The sequence below is a fragment of the Ursus arctos genome, unplaced genomic scaffold (assembly GCF_023065955.2).
Source record: "Ursus arctos isolate Adak ecotype North America unplaced genomic scaffold, UrsArc2.0 scaffold_25, whole genome shotgun sequence".
NCBI lineage: Eukaryota > Metazoa > Chordata > Mammalia > Carnivora > Ursidae > Ursus > Ursus arctos.
The window spans coordinates 37,454,281-37,476,970 of NW_026622930.1; the positions used below are offsets into that span (position 1 = coordinate 37,454,281).

Consider the following 22,690-nt stretch of genomic DNA (forward strand, 5'->3'; position numbering starts at 1 on the left):
CCTCATACAATCAGAGGAATGCCAATGAGAACTCTGAAGAAACCATGTTTTAAATCTGTCTGATCATCACCATGATAGATTGCATGGCATGAGGGGGGAAAGAGGCCTCACATATGGCCTGGAAATGTGAATTCAGAAATACGGCGAGGGGCGCCTGGGTGGCACAGCGGTTAAGCGTCTGCCTTCGGCTCAGGGCGTGATCCCGGCATTATGGGATCGAGCCCCACATCAGGCTCCTCCGCTGGGAGCCTGCTTCTTCCTCTCCCACTCCCCCTGCTTGTGTTCCCTCTCTCGCTGGCTGTCTCTCTCTCTGTCGAATAAGTAAATAAAATCTTTAAAAAAAAAAAAAAAAAGAAATACGGCGAGCAAGAGAGAAGAGCCTGGGCTCTGCAGTCAGACTGCCTGGGGTTTGGACTCTTGGAAGTTAAATTTATTTGGGCCTCAGTCTCCTTTAACTGGAAAATGTGAGTGGTGCTAACTTCACGGGGCTACTCGAAGGATTTAGGGAGACAATGCTCATAGACACTTAGAACAGTGCCTGGTATATAGGGTGATAAAATGTTAGCCATCTTTTACTGCTGTGGGGAAGAAGGCTGATTGGAGTCAGTCACAATTCTCAAGCACACACCACTGGCCAAGCGATACCACTTCTAGTTGTGCGTCAGATAGAATAATAGAACGATATGTAAAACTAAAAGTGCAAGGGGACTCAATGCAACACTGACGGGAATAAAAGACTAGGTACAACCTAAATACGTAACAACAGGAAACGAGCTAAATAAATAATGCCACGGTCTTAAAATAGAAGACTTTGCACCTGTTTTTAAAAATGAGGCAGCTAGATATGTACAAATATGACACAATTTCCAAGATATATGTTACATTAAAAGAGTAAGGTGTAGAACGGTAGGCAAGGTATGCTACCATTTGTGTTTTAAAATATCTGTCTATCTATCTAGATGCGAGTCTGTGTTGTGTATGCTTTCATGCGCAAAAGCCTCTCTGAAAGGCAGCACATGAAATTAGTAATAGCTGTTCCTTTCAGAGAAAGGATACGGATAATTGGAGGATGCTCCCATTACCCATCGCAGAAAGTTAGCTTTTTTTATAGTTAAAAAATAGAATCTGAAATGTCATTCCTCCACTTAAACTTCTTCCGTTTGCTCTTAGGACTAAAATCTAAGGCCCTTAACAGAGCCTACAGAGGCCCTTCCCAGCCGGGCCCAGGTCACCTCTGCCCCATCTGTTGTTCTCTCCATGCCCCTCCCCAACCCCCACACTTCAAGCGTGCTGAGTGGTCTTCACACCTCTTGCTCTCACTAACCATTACACCTAGATGGCACGTTTACCTTCATTCTCTTTGCCTCATTATTTTAACTCACCCTTCTGGTCTGAGCGTAGCTGTCACTTTCCCTAGAAATGGACTGCAGGATCCCCGGTACGGCTGGGATGTCCCTATTCCACCCCCCCCCACACACACACACACTTTCCACAGCCCTGATGCTAGCAGAGACAAGGTACGTGTTCTGGGTTCTCTCTCCCAAAATGCCTTTTGACTGCAAGAAGGTTCTGAAATATCTCTGGGTGCCTTCTCAGGAGCCATCTCTCCTCTTCATTGAAGACAGAGGCCGAGTTCCAAGCCCAATGCTAAAGAGACCGCAGAGTGCCATGCCCCAGGGGATGAGTCAAGGTTGGTGGGAGCCAACCAGGGTAACCTGCTTATCTTGGCCAGATATATGTTCTTCTAGCATCCTTTGCAGCTAAGAGTGAGCAGGTGACTCAAGTCTAGAAAGATTTCTCTCTTTGCTAAAAGAAGAGTGGCCCACAAGGCCCTTGCGCCTCTGCCCTCGTGCTTCCAGCTCTGGATGCCATCACACGAGGTGTGATGTTGAGAGGACTGTGGCAAATAACTTGAGACCCCATGGGGAAGAGATGCCCCATGTCACTGGATGACTAACCCAACCCTAACATTGTCACTGCCAGACTTCAAGAAAAAAAGGGGTTGTACTAATGAGCTAAATTCATCCTTTCTGTTTATCACATAAAGGACTCTTGGTTGGGTATTCCATTAACTGCGGCCAAAAGTATTCCTAACTGCACACCATGATAGCGTAGACAGACTTGAATCCCAGGATCGGTTCGCAGAAATCAAACAAAGGGCCCCTGATTACGGTGAGGAGCAGTGCCTTGAGACTTGACAAATTAAGTTTCTCTCTCTGGACCTATCCTGATCTGAACTTTCATGCCCAGGTCATAACTAGCTCAGCATTTAGGGGTAGAGCCAAGGTCAAAGTCACCAAGATTAGCAGCCCATGACATTTACTCTGTTCTTAGACTTCTATACCTTTCACTCTGCTAGAGGAGACTTACATACGAAGACCTTTTCAACCCTTGAGATGATCCTTCTCTGGGACAACATGACAGTAAGCGGTTAGTTCACTGGTTTCAGCTTTCTCCCAGAGGTCATCAGAAGTTACCGGTACCTCCCTATGGCCCTACAGTGAGAGTTCATGCCTCAAAGTCTGATGCACTTCTTTGTGAAATCTTCAACACCTTATTGTCCCATCGCTTTAAGAAAGGAAGCCATTGAGGTGGTGAATGTGAGTCCTACTTACGGGTGTTTGAAAGCAGCAGAACAACTGTGTGAGGAAGGGGTGATCGCGAGCCAAGGACAGGACCCTTTTTTCCGTCATTGTGCACTCCACATCGTCATCCTGCAAGATCACATCCTTCTTCAGCACCTTCACGGCATAGAGGTCTCCCGTCTCTTTTATTCTTGCAAGCATCACCTATGGCAAAGCAGGAGAAGGGAGAACTCTGGAGATTCTCAGGGTGTGGGAACACGTGGGGCAGAATGGGCCTGGCACTTGGGAGGTGTGACCATAAATATGTATGCACACACTCAGAAAACATCCACGTAGCATGCTTACTGTAAGCCAGACACCTCAGAAGCCAAGCCTCACCTTCCCGAAGCTCCCCTTCCCCAACACTCGGATGAACTCGAAGTTGTCGATACCAAGCCGGCTGGAAGAATTAACCCCGATCCCATTTCCTTCTTTGGTGTTTTCCCTTCCCTGTCGTCTTAGAGTTGACCTGGAAACGAGCTTCTGCAAAGAAGAGTAGGAAAACATGGAGTCAGAGGACGCAGCACGGGCGTGAAGCATTTGTGGATGGAGACGACCTTATTTGCTGCCTCAACTCTCAACACAGCATATGGGGAAAGATCAATTCAGCTTGACATGTGATCAAGCTCTGCCCTTCAAAACTACCTCAGTAGCAGCTCCTGATCTGTGCTTACTGTATTTGGGAAAATAATCACTTTAAAATATATCTAAGCCACCGAGAGTTTCAGTTTGAACTCAAATGGGAGTGTATGAAACACAAACGCCTTAGTCTGGTCCCTCCAGTGGCTTGCGGTGGATTTCCACAGGATGGTCGGTTTCCAAGAGCGCCACCTGGTGTCCACTTCGTTCAAAGAGCCGGTTTCACATTTGCTCAAGGAATCCATACCAGGATGTGAACGAAGCAATATTTATTACGCATTATTTAAAATTATATAAGAGAAATAAAAATTAATATTAAAAGCTAGAATAATGAAAGAATGTATGAAGGATTAAAATTTAAATACCTCTAATCTTATCAGCACCCCCTTCAAAAAATAAAAAATAAAACCTGTTACACATACACATATATCTATCTTTACACTTGATTTTTAAAGATATAATAAAATTGTGGTTTCATAACACACATTTTTATTCAACGCATTTCATGTGTATTTTTGATATCCTTCAAGAACATGAGTTTTAAGGGGTGTCCAATATTCTGTTTTATGGGTATATCACAGTTTATTCATTAATTCCCCTGCTATTGGAAGCATAGGTTATCTCCTTTTTTTTTTTTTTTTTTTTTTGCCAGTTTAAATAATACCATCATGAACATCCCTGCAGGCAAATCTCCAAAGCGGGGCGATTAAGAATCTAGGCTCTCAAGCAAGCTGCCTGGGTCCAAATCACAGCTCAGTAACCTAATCCTGGAACTTTGGGCAAGTTACCTACCCATCGTCTCTGTGCCTCAGTTTCTTCTAACAAAGAGGAGGTTATAGCACCTGCCGCACAAATTATTATGAGGAATGAATAAAAGCACATAAAGCACTTAGATCGGTGCCTGGCACAGTCAATACACATGAACTGAGCTGCTGTCATCAACATGATCACGGGCATCATCTATTTTCTTATGATAACTTTCTGGAAATGCAATCTTTTGGGCCAAAATATAAATCTTGAAGACTTTGTTTTTTTTTTTAAAGATTTATTTGACAGAGAGAGAGACAGCCAGCGAGAGAGGGAACACAAGCAGGGGGAGTGGGAGAGGGAGAAGCAGGCTTCCTGCTGAGCAGGGAGCTCTATGCAGGGCTCGATGATCCCATAACGCCGGAATCACGCCCTGAGCCGAAGGCAGACGCTTAATGACGGAGCCACCCAGGTGCCCCTAAATCTTGAAGACTTTTGACACATAGTCAAGTGGCTCTCTAGAAAGATTGACCACCAGCACAAGGAGGGCTCCAGTCTCTCCATAGTGAACTGGAAGGAGGTCCTCCGTGGGTAAACCAGCCCCATCCCACTGGTCCAAGCCCTGCCACAGCGAGGGAGCTCCCTAACGGAGATGACTTGCAGATGTACACCTTGGGACATTTATAAGACGAGCTACCGCTAGACGACAGGTCAAAAGTCTAATGTTCGGAAGCTCCTGACCTATTTAGCTGAAAAACCCCAGCTTATCTGGAACAACTTCTAAGTAATGTTTTTGATAAACAACCACTGTGCAATTGCTTGAAGCTACAAGGCTTTGACTTAACCCAATAAAACAGTGATTATAGATATAAAACGGATCATCTTTAAAAATCCAGTTGTTGGGGCGCCTGGGTGGCTCAGTCGTTAAGCGTCTGCCTTCAGCTCAGGGCGTGGTCCCTGCGTTATGGGATCGAGCCCCACATCAGGCTCCTCCGCTATGAGCCTGCTTCTTCCTCTCCCACTCCCCCTGCTTGTGTTCCCTCTCTCGCTGGCTGTCTCTCTCTCTCTGTCAAATAAATAAATAAAACCTTAAAAAAAAAAAAAAAGAAAAAAAATCCAGTTGTTTTTAGTAGTTTCTTCCCCCGGATCTCTGATCACAAATATTTCAAAGATAGAAAAACTTTCCTAGCTTGAATCTCACTTCCTCCACTTAAATACTTCCTCTGGTCGTGCTAGAAAACTCTAAGCCAGTATTTCTCAAACTTTTTTTTTTTTTAAACCCATTCTTCTCTTTTGATAGACTTAAGATTCTTTTTCATGTTGTGCTGTCAAATGACAGGTAATTTTGGTTTTGCCACTTTTAAATATCATAACATTAAAGATCCTTGGTTCAAGTGACAATTGACAAGTGGCAATGTACATTCTAGAGCTTGTGCCACATGGTCTATCTTATTCCCATGACACTTTAGGAGCCCTGGTGCAGGCTGAAATCCTTAATCCATGCCCTTCGGGAACAGCTGTCCCATGCATTAGAAATCCCCCTCCTGGGGCGCCTGGGTGGCTCAGTCTTTAAGCGTCTGCCTTCTGCTCAGGGCGTGATCCCGGTGTTACGGGATCGAGCCCCACATCAGGCCCCTCCACTGGGAGCCTGCTTCTTCCTCTCCCAGTCCCCCTGCTTGTGTTCCCTCTCTCTCTGGCTGTCTCTCTCTCTGTCAAATAAATAATAAATAAAAACTTTAAAAAAAAAAAAAAGAAAGAAAGAAATCCCCCTCCTGGTACTAGCATCCTGCCTGTCTGTCCATAGTCTAGACATTAGACTTTGCTGATGCTTCCCTTAAATAAAGGAATACAATTTCAGTCCAAGTCCCTAATCTACCAGTAATAAGAAAATGGGGTGATGAGTACAGACATTTTCTGGATAACCAAGAACTTGACAGTGATTGCGCATCCCTTCCTAAGTACCCAGAGATATTTAAGTCTAGAAGTTTCCTAAACCGGTTATCAAGCTACACCTTTCACAAGCCACAATAGGAGCCAGGGCTCTTTCCCAGCTCTCTGCAGCCCCAGCCAGGAAGGCAGCCATAGGACGTGGGCCTGGGAAGTGGCTGAGGCTCTAATGGTCAAGAGCGAGCAGAGGTCACTCGGGGAGGCCGAGAGACAAAACACGCCCAAAGCAATGGACAACTCCACCCACTCCCAGGAACTGAGAGGAAGGAACTCCTCTTTGTTGCTGAACTTGAGAGATAAATTCACAATCCATAAACAAAAACTGTAGAACAGTGAGACTTCAGAGCTGGGGAGAATCTCAGACATCTTCAAGTTCAACCCCTTTAGAGAGGAGGAAGCTGAGGCCCGTAGCTGCTGGTCAACTCTACTGCCGGGGCCCCAGCAAAGAGGGTAACCCAGGGCCCTGGATTCCAGAGCTTCACCACACCACACTGACAGGAAGCTAATCAAAAAAAAAAAAAAAAAAAAAAAATCCTCCTTCTGCTTCCTGCTATATGTGCATGCTTATTTTTTCTTGTCATATAATTGTAAAAAGAATCCTTTTTGTGGAACAAAATGCTCTTTAAAAATACAATAAGTCCGTTTATTGTGTTTGCTGAGATTAGGAACTTCGATTATGCCTCATGCACTCATTCGGACTCACCACATCTGAACAACTTCTAAATTACGATACATCGAAAAAAGCCAAGTCTCACCGAGGTTGGAGAAATATTTCCAGGCTGGAGGCCCATCCCGGCCAGGGTCTTGGCGAGCTCCACCGCATTTACCCCACAGTTCGGGGCCACGTTCGCCTGACATCGGATGTGGACATTCATCTTACAGACTGGAGAGGGGAAGAGAAGGGAATCCACGTTCAGGAAGGAGTCAACATGTGCTGCAAAAAAGAACGTTAGTATCCTGAAAGATTATGACAGGGGAATGATCCAGGCTGAACAATGCCATCCTCTCATTAAACTGAACTTGCACTCAAAACAAACCCTGACATTTCTCCCATTGCTGCTTTATGCAGCAGCAGAAAGCCTGGCATACTGACGAATAATATATTTCAAATCCACTTTTTTCACTGTGACTTGATGAAAGACATCCACCTAAATCATGTGTAATAGTCATTGCCGATTGAACAGCGTGATTCAATATAGAAATCAAAACGTTCATCAAGGTGACATTTCAGTCAATTAACTAACAAGGAATCATGCCAACTGACTTTATGCTTTTCCTTGTATCACTCAATAAAAGGTAGCAATCTAAACGCCACGTAGAGATCGCTGTTCAAACAGGATGGAAATGGCGTGTCTGAGAGAAACACCTCTAAGTGAAGCTCTCTTTCTGAGTATTGTTGTGGTCGGGGAGCCCTCGCAGCCCAGGGCACAGCATCCTGTGGGGCTGAGGTTCTCAGGCCTTGCAGCCTGTGGTTCTAACTACTTCATGGGGGAGAAGAGCAAGTTTTTTAAAGGTCAAAATCAACGACAGTTGGAAGAGGAGAGAGAAGCAAGCTACGTTCCCGGTACATAGGAAACGGACTTGGGATGCTGAAGGGACCCAAGTTCAATCAGCAGGAAGTTCTGACGCAGTTTCTTTGCATGGGCCCTGCTGACGGGAGGCAAAACTAAGGACCGCAGACAACAAATTCCTGTATCTGGAGTGTCAACCCACCTCTGGAAGCATACCCAGATCCAGGTTTGGGGGGCCTGAGTGTATGTAACTTAGGGTGTCCTCTTTAAGAAAAAGAACATCCAGTTAAGTGGAGAGCTCTGGAAGGTACCCTGGCAAGGGAGGGACCCTGAGGCTGCAGCTTCATTAGCCCCTCTTGGGAAATCCCCCTCTCTCGGGAAGGCAGGCACAGAGACACACAGGCCTGCAGTGCCCTTTCGAAGGTGCCAGTGACAACACGAGCAAAAAGCACTGGAAATGGATCACTGTCTGTGTGCTACCCCCAGGCCACGAGGGACAAGAACCACGTGGAGGAGCCCCACGCACAGCTCTGCATGTCGGCAATGACTGCAAAAGCAGAAAGTGCCTTCTGCGATGAAACCCACGCCCAGGGGAGACCATTCAGCTTAAGATCAAACCTAAGCAAAGCTATGCACGAGCTGGGTGCTGTTTGGGTTGAAAAAGAATTACTTCATGTATCTAGGAAAAAAGAATTATGAAATGATGTCCTCGAGAGATGAAAGAGTTTGCCCTTGTTAAAGACAAGGACTAGTCCCTTTCTGTCGGCAGAAGTGGGCTTGGTAAGTGCAGGCAGTGCGGGACGCTGTCCAGCTGCTCTGACATCAACTCCGCCTCCCCCAGTGACTCAGGACTTAGCTAAAGCTTCGGGCGGACACTCGCCTGTATTTCTGCAGGGGACTGCGCCCCGTGACAGCCGGATTGTTACAGCAACACCCAGTGGGAGATGACTCAACAACTCCCCAGCTCCTAACAGGACGGGAATCACCCCTTACTCTCAGACCCTTTGCTAAGGCAAAAGCTCCAAACTCAGGCTGCACTGGGCACAGTTAGTGACGTGTAAGTCCATGGCCAAAGCTGACACATCCTTCACCCCGCCTACCTCTCCAATCCCTATCGATCTCTTCGAGAAGACCCCGGGGAAGCTCTCGTTGGGCTTTGACTCAATTCCTGCTTATTTCTGGTGACATCACTAGACCTACTCTCCTGCCAGTTCTTACTCAAAACCGAAGCCTCTCTTTGGGCCACCTCACCTCCTACCAACTTCTGTTTCTGACCCAAATCCCATTTTTCCCTCTTTCAAATACCTATGAAAATCCACAGCAACTAGCAGGCCCTCAGCACTAAGCAGCTGACCGCCGACTAGACAGAACACTGAATTTAACAACCGACTGGATCTATAGTTAGGAAATCTTTGGACCGGATGGGGCTCTCCTTACATGCCTGACGAACGACACATACACCTAGAACTGCGAAGACCTAGTTTACAAAGTGTCTAAAACCATCGGTCCTGGGTCAGCAGCTGAGCCTACAGAACTCCTAAAGCTTGCAGCGCGGCGCTCCCAGGACGCGGGTGCCCAGCACCCCAGCAGCTCACTTTTGCACTGAAGTCCTTGGCGCATGATGCCCCAGAGCAGCGAGCCACAGTGATCGCAGAACGTCGGCACTTTGTAGTTGTGGACGTTGAACTTGTGCGGGATGTTGATTCCAAACCTCTGCTCAGCGATCTACAAAAGAGCAGCAGGAGGACAAGAGCTGGGAAGCCTGCCAACAGCTCTTGTAGAAACTGTAACAGGAGCCCCCCCCAAACGCAGCATGTTACCATGACACCTGAGCTGGGGAGATCATTTCCCTGTGCTCGGGCCTTCCTCACCAGGCTGAGCACCTTTGCGAATCAACGAGACTAAAAAGAAAGGGTCTAGTGGACATGAGATCATTCACTATTTTGGGAGATAAAGAGGAATGAAAACCTTTTTTTTTTTTTAATCATCTTTTATATTCAGGCTGTATTTCTCTCCCCGCCAACTCCCTCACACCCGTGTCTATTCCCTAGACCCCTGTAGCTTCAGGATTAAACAGGTCTCTTATAGACCATATGCACTTGCTGTTAGCGCAGGCTTTCCCTGATATTGTGTTGGTCGGGGGTCTGCGGGAGAAGGTGGCACCCGGCGAGCCTAGAGCCACAGAAGGAATTCACTGCAAAGTGACATCCTAGCAGCTTACTCAGCCCTTCTGGGCTGTGCCCACCATCTGCATATTACAATCTGAGTGCTCAGGTCCTGCTTTCATCTCACAAAGTGTTTCCAGCAAATAATTAGACTAGGCATATGCGCTACAGTCTACGTCACCATTGGAGTGACAACAGACCCACACGGGACAAGGAGTGGGGCAATTAGGACTCCTCTTGAAACTTTGCTGGTCTCTTTCTCATAAAAGCCGTGGCTCGAACCTCTGCAAGTGCCCTTGAGCAACCCTGTGTGCGTACCATAAGTGACCGCTGAGCTCCAAGTCAGACTCTCCAATGCACCTGTAAACCCACTGCTCATTGTCAGCAATAGTCCAGCCACTTTCTAGCTGCACAGTTTAGAAGGTGCTGACCCCCGCTGAATGCAATGCGAGTGATGAGAATGACAGTCAAGCATTTATATACAGAAGTGCGTCCTCCCGGAAATTTTGGAAGACACCGGAGGCGGCTAATAGTCACCTTATTGAGGAAGCATAATTTATAGTTAACAAATACTTGTCACATCAGTGCTATCTCGTCGAAGCCTCACAAAAAGCACGTGAAGGAAATACGGATCCCATTTTGAGACTGAGGCTGACAGAGAAGCTGGCTAGCGGAAGCTGGATTCCGCATTCAAATCCTGGTCATTGGCTGCCAAACGCAGGGATCTTTTCAGCCCTCTAAAATGCTCTCCAAATTAGGAAAACTGATCCTGAGAGCTTGTAACCAGCTGACCACTAATGGGATCAACTCAAGGACAGGTCAGGCTACGCAAGTACAGAAATAAAAATAGCAAAATATAAAAAGGAGAGAAAGTTCAATTCTGATACCACCAATCACTTCAAGGAGTGCAGAAGGGAAGTGGAAAGGGGATGAAGCAAGAAAAGAGAGAGCGAGAAGTGCATACATGAGCTCACGCAGGCACTTAATTAGCAAACTTCCATCTTCTTACCTTTGAATCCATTTTGTTAATATTGTTCTGGCAAGTGCAGGCTGTAACAATCAGATGATGGCAGCGCTTATGGACGACACAGGTGCACACTAGGGGATTAAATGCAAGGTTATACATTCCTCGGAGACTCACAGTCTGCCAGTTCTAGTAGAGTCAACAAGGGCTGCACCATGTCAAGGTGACTTGATTTGAGTGTCTGGCCCCCACGATGGAATCCAGTGCACCCATCCTTCCCACCGTCATTACCATCACCCTGATTCACGCCTTTGCTCACAGCCAAGCTATTCACACTCAAGTCTTGAGCCTACTTCATCCTTTCTGGATTTCCTCCTGCCTGCACCCCCCTCCACAGGAATCCTCTCACGGTAGAATTCTGGTCCTCTTGCCCCACGATCTAAACCTTCAATGGCATCTCACTGCTGATGAGTCAAGCTCAAATTTCCCAGCCAGGTTTCAGGCCCTCCAGAAGCTACCCCAAGCTTATCTGTTACCTTTCTTCTATGGGAGCTCTTTGTTCCAATAAAAACTAGATTGGTTGCTCTCCCTAGAGCAAGCCTTCACCCTCCCCTGCACACTGACCATGTCCTGTTCAATCCCTAGGATATCCTCTTTGCCTAACGCCTAACTACGTCTTAAGTTTATAATAAGACACAACTTGAGAAATGTCTCTTCCATGAAAATATACTACCCCTAACTCCCCTTCTAGACTAAACCATCTCTCTCTCTCCTCGGATCGCTTACAGCCCTTAGCCTGCCCCTGCATTTCAAACCTTCCACATGTAGCCTCTAATGCCCTCAGAATTCCCAGGCAGCACGATGCCTTGAACAAGACAGGCACCCATTAAATATTTGCAGAATGACTCAATCAATCGTTTGAATACTTAGAACTTCGGAATAACATTTTTTCCCATTTTCATCTGGATAACTGACATAATGCAGAGTCCAGTTTGCCATTAACAGATGAGCAAGTGCAATGCAGCAGTATGAAAATATATGTTATTTTTAAGACCTTTCAAGACATGTGGAGGTTTTTAGGATTAAATACATAAACACTGATGACATGTCAGCAAATAAAACAAATCTAGCTTTCATCAGACTGAATTTGAAGGAGAACCAAATTGAACGTTCCCAGAAAATCAGTGTTTTTATATGAGGGAATGTCAAAACTATCCCTCACATAGAAAAACCTAATATTCTGAAGCATCTGAGGTTTGCTTTTTTCATTTGCTTGGCTAGAACTTTATCAATTTTATCGATCTTTTTAAAGAACAGCTTTTTATTTGGTCATTTTTCTCTATTGTTTTTCTAATTTCAATTTTACTGATTTATGCTTTAATCTTATTTCTTTTCTTCTTCTCACTTTAAGCTTCTCTCCTTTTTATAGTTTCCTTAAAGATGAAACCTTAGATTACTGATTTTAGATCCTTCTTTTCTAATATATGCATTCAATGCTATAAATTTTCCTCTGAGTACTGCCTTGCCTGAATCCCACAAATTTTGATAAAATGTATTTTCATTTTCATTTGGTCTGAAATATTTATCATTTTCTCTGGAGTCTTCTTTTACCCGTGTGCTATTTCAAATGTGCTGTTTAATCTCTAAATATTTGAGGGGCTTCCCACCTATCTTTTTGTTATTCATGTGTAGTTTAATTCCACTGTGGTCTGAAAAGATACTTTTTATGATTTCTTTTTTTTTTTTTAATGACTTCTATTCTTTTAAATTCATTAAGGCTTATTTCACGGGCCAGAATGTGGTCTATTTTGATAAATATTCCTTGTGAGCTTGAGAAGAATGCATATCCTTCTATTGTTAGGTGGAGTAGTCTATAAATGTCAATTTGATCAAACTGTGATACCCTTGCAGACTTTCTGCCTGCTGGACCTATCAGTTACTGAGATATTGAAGTCTCCAACTAGTGGATCTGTCTATACGTACTTGCAGTTCTATCAGTTTTTGTCTTATGTATTTTGATGCACTGTCATTAGGTGCCTACATGTTAAGGATCATCAGGTCTTCTTGAAAAACTGACCCCTTTATCATTAAATAATGCCTCTCCTTATCCCTGATAATAATCTTTGTTTTGAAGTCTGCCTTGTCTATTTGCTTCTGATTAGTGTTAGCACGGTATATACCCTTCTCAAACCAGGTATTTGATTTTATGTCCCTTAACAAGGTGTGAACATATTGGTGTCTTCATATCTCCTGACCAATGTTCTTTCTTGCTCTTTCAACAACAGGTGGCCCACTGAAAATCAGCCCATCAAATATCCTGGCACTATGCATAAGAGGGACCAGGGTTGACCACAGGGCACATCCCTGTGCTGGACAGGTGCCAAAAAGTGACATCGATTCTCACCTGTGAGCTATGTTCTCATTTGGGGCTGAGATTAATAGCATAAAGTCAATTAGTGTCATATTGATCATATATTCTGTGTTTTTCTAACTTTGAGAACTCAATAGAATTAATTGTTCATACATGTTAAATGAAAATTATATCCAAGAGTATGTCCTATTCTATTCTAAGGGAATAAATGTTCTGCCTCACCTTCTCCAGAAGAGAAGGCAGGATTTCCTTCCTGGATGGAGGCTACCACTCCGGGACACGTAGTGCTATTTTACCAATCACCCGTCGAGCGCACGTCAAGAAGACAGGTCCCCTGTGTATAAACTGTGTGATGACGCTCAAGCCAGCAACAAGGGCGGCCCAAATAAAAGACAGACAAACCCAGTCTGCCTAAATCTGAGTGACAGCCTCCTTTCACTCCTCCCATTTGCAACACTAGTAAATTGGTTTTATCTTAGAATTGTGAAAATCAAAATAAATTTAATGTATAATAACTTACTCATTAACAGATTAACTTTGAACATTTCTCACACTTTTTAAATTAAAAAACCAAAAAGCAACTGGGATCATTGCTTCTATTCCCTATCTAGGTTAAGAGACAACACCATGCCACTTCTCACCCCTATTAACAACAGGGCTGTAAAAGACAAAAATTTAGCTTCAAGATTTAATGCCCACCAAATGGCATCACCTTTCAGTATTTTCAAGTTATCACAGAGACAAAACTTTAAACAAACTTTATTAGGTACCTTGGCTTTAGAAATAAAAATGTCCCCTCTATGCTGGTTAAAATGTAGCCAAAATTCGAACCACAACTAAAAAGTTGCGATTCTACAGGGGTCCCCTTTGACCTGCAGAGTTATCTATCGCAATATTAATGAAATGTATCCTGTTCTCCTCTTAGTCTAATCAGTTTTCAACATAGGAGCAATATTAAACACAGTTTTTAAAATGTTTTCTTACCTTGACACTGATAACCTTGTTTCCCAAATACTCCCCTGTTCAAGACAATAGAAACAAAGGTTAGCATCAATCTATTTCAGCAACAATGCTCCTACAATCATAGTATTTCAGGAAAACAAATGCATGCCATCCTCTGCTCCTTTATGAGAAGCAATCTCAGAGAAGCAGAGAGGAGGTGATTTCTGAGCCCTTGTTGGTTCCCACAGGACATGGAGGAAGTCACCTGATGATCAGAGTCCTCCAGCGATATACACAGGTGGGCGCCGGTGATCCTCATTCTACCCCCTCCCTCTGTGGCAAACCCAGGTCCTCATCTGGTCCTGTCACTGAGCCCCAGCCTGAAGGGTCACTCCACCACCTTCTTGGGTGTTCTCACCCACATACACAGAAAGCTGCACAGGCGGTGAAGGAAGCAGATGCGTCCACCGCAGGCGCCTGGCCTGAGACACCCTCCCTCTTCCCTGTGCCCCCATCACCCCGAGAGCCTGGGCGGGGGCGGGGCAGAAATGCTGCCGCAAGAAGCCTATCAGGCCCACAGTTATCATCCTGATCTCTCCCTAGTACGTTCTCTGGGCGATGATGACACTATCCTCATTCTCATTTAACACAGACCACATTTTATTAAGCCCGGGGGGTGTGCCAGGCACCGAGCCAAGCTGCTGGCGTACGGCATTTCATTTAATCCTCACAAAAGTCCTATGAGGCAGCACGCATAAGAGGGAGGCTCAGGGCACAGACTCTGAAACCAGATGGCCTAGGTGTGACCTGGGGCACATCACTAACTCCTTTGAGCCACAGTTTCTTCATCTATAGAGGGCAATAATGACCACAGTACCTACTTCATAGGGTTGTCATGAAGAGAGAGGTGATAATGCAAAACACTCAGAATAGTGCCTAGAACTATATATATAAAAGTTCTATATAAAAGTTTATGATATAAGCAAAATAAAATTATCTTTATCTTACAAATATGGAGACACTGACGGACTATATAATTTATCTAGGTTCACACATCTAGTCCATACTCTTAACCATATATATGTAACACATATATTAATACTGTGTGTGAGTGTGTGTGTGAGAGAGAGAGAGGTGAGCAAGCAAAGGCTGGCTGAGTGGGAGTTAATGTTTCCCTGGTGGAAAAAATTTAGTGAAATTATCAAACAAGTTTCCATTGAGAATGTTAGTTGAGGTCACAGGTTGTCACCACAAATGCCCACAGGGGCAGGCAGGCCACATAAAGGAGGGAAGCAGAATGGTGTGACATGAAATAAAGCGTAGCAGACCTTTCGGGTCAGGAAAACCACAAGGAGAGAGGTGGACAGCAGCTAACTCGACAGTACAGATGACCGCAAGGGCAGAAAATGGGCTCAAAGATGCCAGGGCTTTTCGTTTGTTCAACAGAAAACGCAGCAGGAACTTGTTTCTGAAGACTCAGGCTGTGATGGCACATCTCTCAGCATCATGTCACCAGCCAGTTTAGGGTCTTTGCTTTACACAAGACTCTATTCTTAATTTAAAATGCCAGAAACACAAACCCTGGATTCTGACTGCTAAAAGGTAGCAGGTACTTTTAAATCAAAGTAATCACACACACACAGACAGACACACAAACACACACAAAACAAAATACAAACTCATTGATCAATACTCAAAAAAAAAATTACTCTGAACCAAATGCTTTTGACTTAAACGAAATGACTAAAGTTTGCAACAAAAACAAGGATTTTCTTTTATGCCGTAGATACTAAACTGTCTTTTCTCCTTCAGAGGTGGGTATATTTGTGTACATGTTTGGGGTGTGTAAGGGGGCATTTCCTTCTTCTCTTTCCAAATAAATGTGTTTAATGCTGGCTCTAAATGAAGAGAACTATTAACCTGAATTTATTTTACATTATGGATTTGCCACTGAGGCTTAAGCTTCAGTCACGTGTATAGTAAGATATTGCCCCATTCATCTAGAATTTCTCGACTGTTAATTATCTCAATTCCTACATACCAAGGATTATAGTACGCCATCGCTGAAAGTTATTACCTTTGGCCACATACCATAAGGCTGAAGATTAATTACTGTGTGCTTACTTTACTCACCACAACTAATTTCTATTACTCAGCCTGTGAGTCATACTTTTTTAAAGCAATACTATTGTTTTTTCTCTTTTACTCAGTGGCTGATTATCCAATTTACTGATTATCTATATATCGATTGGTTAGCCTCCCTAATTAGTGCTTTTTCGCCAGTTCGTGATTCACTAGCACCTTTCACCAAACGACTGGAGAAAGAAATAACATCTAAACCTTGGATCCGTAAATTGTTTAGATTATTTCATTGGAAATTCAAATTACTGGGTCAACATATTGGAATAAAAGGCAAAAATGAGATCCTAAAACAACTCTTCATAATTAAGCTTCCTTCTGAAACCACACACAACCGGAGGAGGTCTTGATTATAGAAAGAAGCTCCTAGGATATGAGAAGCCAGGGAACCTCTTACCAGATAAACTCCCTGCAGTGAGAGCAGTAGGTGGGCTGCCTCAGGTATGTGGCCATAAACTTGTGTCCATTGATCTGGTGGACTCGCCTTCGCATAGCCCTTTGGCGCTTCCTGGTAAAATGTTTGAAGATTCGGTCTCTCTGGAGAGTGGCTGTACAACAAAAGAAAGGAAAAAGAATAATATGCAATGAAGCTAGCTGTATCTAATGTACAAGAAAGTGTAAAAGTTCAAATACTCTCCAAATTGTTTCTTCTTTCTTCAAGATGCAAAACACCCCCAGAACATCATCCTGCTTCCTGGCGACCTTAGGACTCTTAGTTTGTAAGGGTTGGACCTAAGTGAACTCTGAGATCCCCACTGCCTGATTACAGCTGGCTATCTTGGACCAGTCTCCCCAGCACAGACCATGGGCCCCCAGGGTTCTAATGTTCCAGTATGGGACATCAGCCTGGCCTCCTAGCTCCTGTCCCGCTGTGTGTGACCTCAGGGCCATCGACTGGCTAGAACTACTAGCCGGTAAAACAGATTTCTCATTCACCTTTCGTTCTGGCATCCTCACAAACAGAAGGAGGGAATGGCCTTAGCACGGTGACGACACTGCCCAAAAGCATCAGTCCCAACACCATCTCTGGAATAGGTAGAAATTAACCTGAACACAATGCAAGTTCCTTTTCCAATTTCACACTTTTAAAAAATCATGACTCCTGGCCTGAAGAATCAAAGCTGGGGGCACTATCTAAAGACAGTAAATTATGTCTTCCAGATAATTATAGAACTTTCCCAAGGTATACGGACTTATGATAAATAAAAAAAAGATTACTTCTTCAATAATGCTTTGCAATTAATCACTTCCATGCAAAGAAAATTTAAGAAATAATGCAAGAATAATCTGCTCATAAATTTTAAAACCTGGAAGAAATTGAAGATTTCCATGAAAACACAAATGACCAAAATTAACTGAATAAGAGCTACATACACCAAATAGACAAATTTTTTAGAAAAAAAAAATTAGTAAGATTTTCTTAGGACTGCCTCTCGAAAATCATCCAGGCCCAGATGGTTTCATGGGTGAATTATTTTTAGCCATGAAAAGCAAGATGATATTAAGGTTTAAACCTGAAAAGAAAGTGCCCCATTTTTTTTTAAAGGGAACTATGTGATACAATCCTAGGACTAAAAGATATAACAGATATAGCCAAAGATATATATAAAAGAAATATATATATTTATATATAATATTATATATATATTTATAAATATATATACTTATATAAATATATAACATAATATATATATTTATATATCAATATAAATAAATATAAAATATAAATGTATTTTATATTTATACATATTTATTTATTTTATATAAATATATTTATTATTAACCCCTGGTTTCATATATATATATATATATATATATATATTTTTTATGTCATGGACTCCTTAGTCTAGTCAAACTTATGGATCCCTTCTCAAAGTAAATCTTTATCATCTTAATATATATATACACATATAATTACAAAAGAAGTATCAAAATATTAAATTTTAAGTGAGATAGAATAATATATATGCTTTTTTAAGAAATTAAATACTTAGTGGAGCACCTGGTCATTCTAATAATTTTGAAGTCACGATTAGCACTACTACATTTTAGTAGTGGTGAAGTAGTAGTTGCATTTTAAAATATCTGTAAACACTATAACATAGTATGAAAATATCCATGATTTCCATTGTGACAACATCACAATTACTGCTAACAGTGCTGTGGGTTAGTTCATAATGGAAGAAAATGCTATATTTGCATTATAGGTTAATGAAATTTTTTTCTTCCATCAAATTTCTGGACCATCTAACTTCTAGTTATGGATTTCAGGAAAAGTACCCCTCTGTCTACATATCAAGCTCACTCATGAATACTGATGCAGGGATTTTCATTATTGAAGTTCGTATACTTACAAAATGAACAGGAAAGCAATATTAGAAAATATTAGTGGTTTTCATGTTATGGGGTCTTTGCTTTCCCATTCTTTTACAATTAGTCCCCCACACAAATATTCCTTTCCACTCAGTAACACCATCTATTCTTGCCCTCCATATTGACTTCCCAGTTTCCTGAACGTGGTACTATGTGTGGTGAACATCTTGATATGCAGTGTAAGCTAACTGCCAAATAAAATGAAAATCTTGTGAAAGTTGAAGAATTTTCATGCAGTCTATGGAAAGTGATATTTGTGAATGGCAAGATTCCCACCTGAAGGCAATGGTAGATAAGGCTTTGGCAGAGTTAGATCTGTTCATAGGTGAATAAAAGAAATCTGATATAGAAAACAACATGATGGTCATTTTTAAGAGAGAATGAGTTGAATAATAACATCCTGGGAAAGGCCCTTGAGAAACTGATGAAGTCTCAAACACTTGCTAAATAGAGCCTATTTAAAACTTAACTATAGTAATCAAAAATAAAATATGTAGTATTCTGCCACAGAATTTTATCTGAAAAATTATTTTGTTCTAAAAATTAGTGTCTATGATGAAACAACGAAATGCATTCAACAAAGATTTTCATAATTTTAGCTTTTTGGTCAAACTCCTCCCCCACTTTTTAAATATTAACAAAATTTAGTCCTCATTTTGAAGAATTCATTTTATATGGACTTTTCTCAGGAGCAATGACACTCAGATAACCAGGAAATTCTATACTATCGTGCATTACCATTTTTGGGGGGAGGTAGGGGCAGAGGGAGAGAAAATCCTAAGCAGGCTCCACACCCAGCACAGAGCCAGATGCAGGGCTCAATCTCATAACCCTGAGATCATGACCGGAGGCAAAATCTAGTCAGATGCCGCCACCCAGGTGACCTGATGTCACTGACCATTACCTTAAAAGAAAAACCCACCATAAACAAGTGGCAATTTTTCCAAGAGCACAACAATGGGCGTATTATTAGAAAACTTACTATATTTTATTCTATTAACAGGTAAAAGAAAGTATGATCATTTCAATATATGTTTAAAAGGTACTTGATAAGGTTTAAGTTGTAATCCAACAAAAAAACTTTTTGAAAAGAGTAGAAGATTGTCTCCTTGACGTGACTAAAACATTATGCTCACAGGTCAAAAGATAAATGGTAAATAAAAAAAATAATAATAAATCCCATGAAAGCTAAGACCAAATAAGACCAATTATCACCTCTATTGCTTACTATTATTCTGAAAATACTTGCCAAAGCTGTCAGAGATGAAGAAAAAATAAAGATAAAGCTATCGAGGGAGAAAAGGAGGAAAGATGCCATGATTTGGATGTGTTTAATACATGACTAGAAAACTCAGGAGACATTAGCCTAATCTACTAAAAACAAAGTTCAGTAAGATGGACAATGGTAAATCATTAAAAGTCAACAGGTCTTTAGTAGATCAAAAGAACCATTTAGAATATATAATAAAAATATATTCCCATTCATAAAGCTACAAAACCCAAACTAGGAATAATTTATCAGAAGAAGTATAAGACTTATATGAAGAAAACTATAAACCCCAACTGAAGAATATGAAAAGATATGTACAAATGAACTTCTTAAAAAGAAAGACTTAATACTATTAAGTTGTCAATTCTTCCTAAACTAAATTCAACAAAATCCCAATAAACATCCCCAAAGGAGGTCTTTAAACTTGACAACTTTTTCAAAGTTAATTGGCACTATCAATACTTAAAAACTGTCCAAAAAATTCTGAAGAGGGAAGGAAGACTTGTTCTACATAAGACATAAAGTTATAGTGACTAAGACAGCATGCTACCTCTCAAGAAGAATCCAAAACTAGAAACCAAGTCTGCTTAGCGAAAACATAGCTCAAATCAGTGGTAAATGATAGATTATCGATCAATAGAATTTAGACAACTAGTTAGCCTTTTAGAAAATATCTTTGCCTCACTCCTTACACCAAAAGAATCTCAGGTAAATGTTAAGGAGGAAGTTATGGAGAAATAGGGAAAAATTATATACTCCTAGGATGGGATAAGGGTAACAATACTCTAAAGCCATAAAAGACTCAGATTTGCAATTTAAGAAATTTAAAGTTCTATTTGGCAAAAGACACAAAACGGGAAGTTAAAACAAACTGGGAGAAAAAGGACTTGCCGCACATGACGAAGGGTTACTACTTATAATATTTAGAAATTGATAATAAAAAGGGATGAACAATCTAGTAAAAAGGGGACAGAGGAGGCAAATAGGCAATTTATAAAACTATAAATGCAGACAGACAATAAACACACCAGATGCCCAATCCTATCCTCGCCGGACAAGAAGCAGGAGATAAATGACATTTTACTTAAACTGGCAAATATTTATAAGGATTGCTAATGTGCCTATGCTTACAAGGGAATGGGAAACAGGCACCTGCACTTTCTGCTGGTAGGAGGATAACTGGGCTCCAGTCCTGGTCCTGCCACCTTCTGGCTGTGTTTACCCTGCTAAGCCTCGGTGTTCCCATCCATAAACCAGGTAGTGCTTTCCTCATAGGGTTTTTCCAAGGTCTGAGGCTAATGCAATGAAAGTGTTCAGCACAGAGGTAGGCCCACGGCGGCACTCAAGACATGTAGCTATTTCAAGAATTTCTTTTTTTTTTTTGGAGACCAATTTGACAATACCTGTCAAAGCTGTATACGTACATTTCATTCAGCAATTCAACTTCTACGGTTGTTTTTTCTATAAAAATGCTAGGAAGAATATATGCTATATAGACATCAATTACTACTTTCTATTAAACAGTAAAAAGAAGGGTTTACATAAGAAATCTCAAAAAATGAAATGCAGAAATAGAGAAAATGAATTTGGTTAAGACACTGATGCTTTCAGAGGCTCTGGCACAGTTAAAATTATACCTGCTTCAGTTTTTATTTTGGGGTGTGTGTGTGTGTGTGTGTGTGTGTGTAAAACCTTTGGCAAGCAGCCTAATTATTTTCATTCTCAGGTTTCCCATCTGTCTCAAGAAGATAACTATATCCCTGTCCTCAGACCTATGGGGATAGTGTCATAATCAATATTCTGAGCTTCTTAAAATTCTGGATAAGGATCACACATGAACAGAAGTCACTCTATTATACAGCTCTCTTCTGCAATATTTCCAGAAGCCATTTAGGAATGACAAAAAGACCAGATTTTAATTTTCCTTTGCTGGGCAGAGGATAAAATTTGGCCTAATGATCACACTATATCTAGCATATGTTATCACCAGCCTGAGACCTAGCTCAATACCAGCCAATGCAAAACGTGCATTGAATTACTAAACACTTATCACATCTAGATGCAAATTAAATTCTCCCCAGGGGTCTAATTATCAAGAGTTTACTTTTTTAATCCCTTAATAATATGAAGAGCGGTTAAAAGGTCAGCTCACTTGTATTTTTAATATTTCTTGAATTGAATCCCTTCCCCTCACCCCCAACAGCTATTGCCATAGTAATAACAGGACCTCTGAATTTTCCATGTGAGTCCTTCTAGCCTGAAGGACTTAGGAAGAAACTGCTTACAACCGTCCACCATGTTGGTCATCCCTAATGCCTTCGCTCCCGCCTTCCACACCTCCTGGAATGCCCTGTCCTCTTTTGTTCCCCTCCAACTAGTTAACTTAGATTTATCCCAGCTGCCTCAGAGTCTAAGTGGCGTCCCCCAAACCGTAAATCAAATCCCCTTCTTCCCAAAGCAATCTGGGACTGCCCCTCAATCTTTTCCTTTATCCCACAGCACTGGGAAAGAGTTCACCTCCGTATGGCAGATCTCTCAGAAGCACGTCCCATGCGGTCATTTTAAGGACGCTTCACTCCTCCCTCTTCTGTATTCTTTTGCCTCTTTGTTTAAAAAGCACAAAAACATACTCATAAACACCTGGGAATTCAAAAGATGTTTGGTTAAGAAAACGGGGGTGGGGGTTGCCCATGGCTTCAAAGGGCTTTCACTGTCACCTTCTCTTGATGGATGCCCAGGACAGGAAGAAGGAGCTCTCAGAGGGCACTCTGCCCGGGTACAGACTCCACCCCCACTTCACCATTACAGGAGGCTTCCTCACTGTTTGCACTGCCCCCTGTTGCCTTAGGACTGAGTTAACGAACTAAAAAAAAAAAAGACTATTTAATCCTTTTGGGCCTTAAACCAACCCAGGCTTGGAGAAATTTTCCAGATCACAGGGGGTTTTTTGAACATGTTAGGCAACCTGATCGTGCTTTGCAGCCAAAACTTGCATCAC

General features: G+C 42.1%; 1 protein-coding gene across 4 annotated transcripts in view; it reads right to left on the bottom strand.

Moving 5' to 3' along the window:
- The window catches only part of PRKCH (protein kinase C eta), a 221,880-nt gene that overhangs the window by 87,127 nt on the left and 112,063 nt on the right, over window positions 1-22,690 (bottom strand). For 2 of the 4 annotated variants that reach the window (XM_048219933.2, XM_048219935.2), the window contains exons 3-9: window positions 16,447-16,597; window positions 13,953-13,987; window positions 10,643-10,731; window positions 9,064-9,193; window positions 6,713-6,840; window positions 2,964-3,107; window positions 2,616-2,789 (exon numbers count right to left, since the gene is read on the bottom strand). In XM_048219933.2, coding sequence (XP_048075890.1) covers window positions 2,616-2,789; window positions 2,964-3,107; window positions 6,713-6,840; window positions 9,064-9,193; window positions 10,643-10,731; window positions 13,953-13,987; window positions 16,447-16,597 — 851 coding nt within the window. Of the gene's footprint in view, window positions 1-2,615; window positions 2,790-2,963; window positions 3,108-6,712; window positions 6,892-9,063; window positions 9,194-10,642; window positions 10,732-13,952; window positions 13,988-16,446; window positions 16,598-22,690 lie in introns of all 4 variants that reach the window. The other 2 variants (XM_057318504.1, XM_048219934.2) reach the window with 1 other exon arrangement.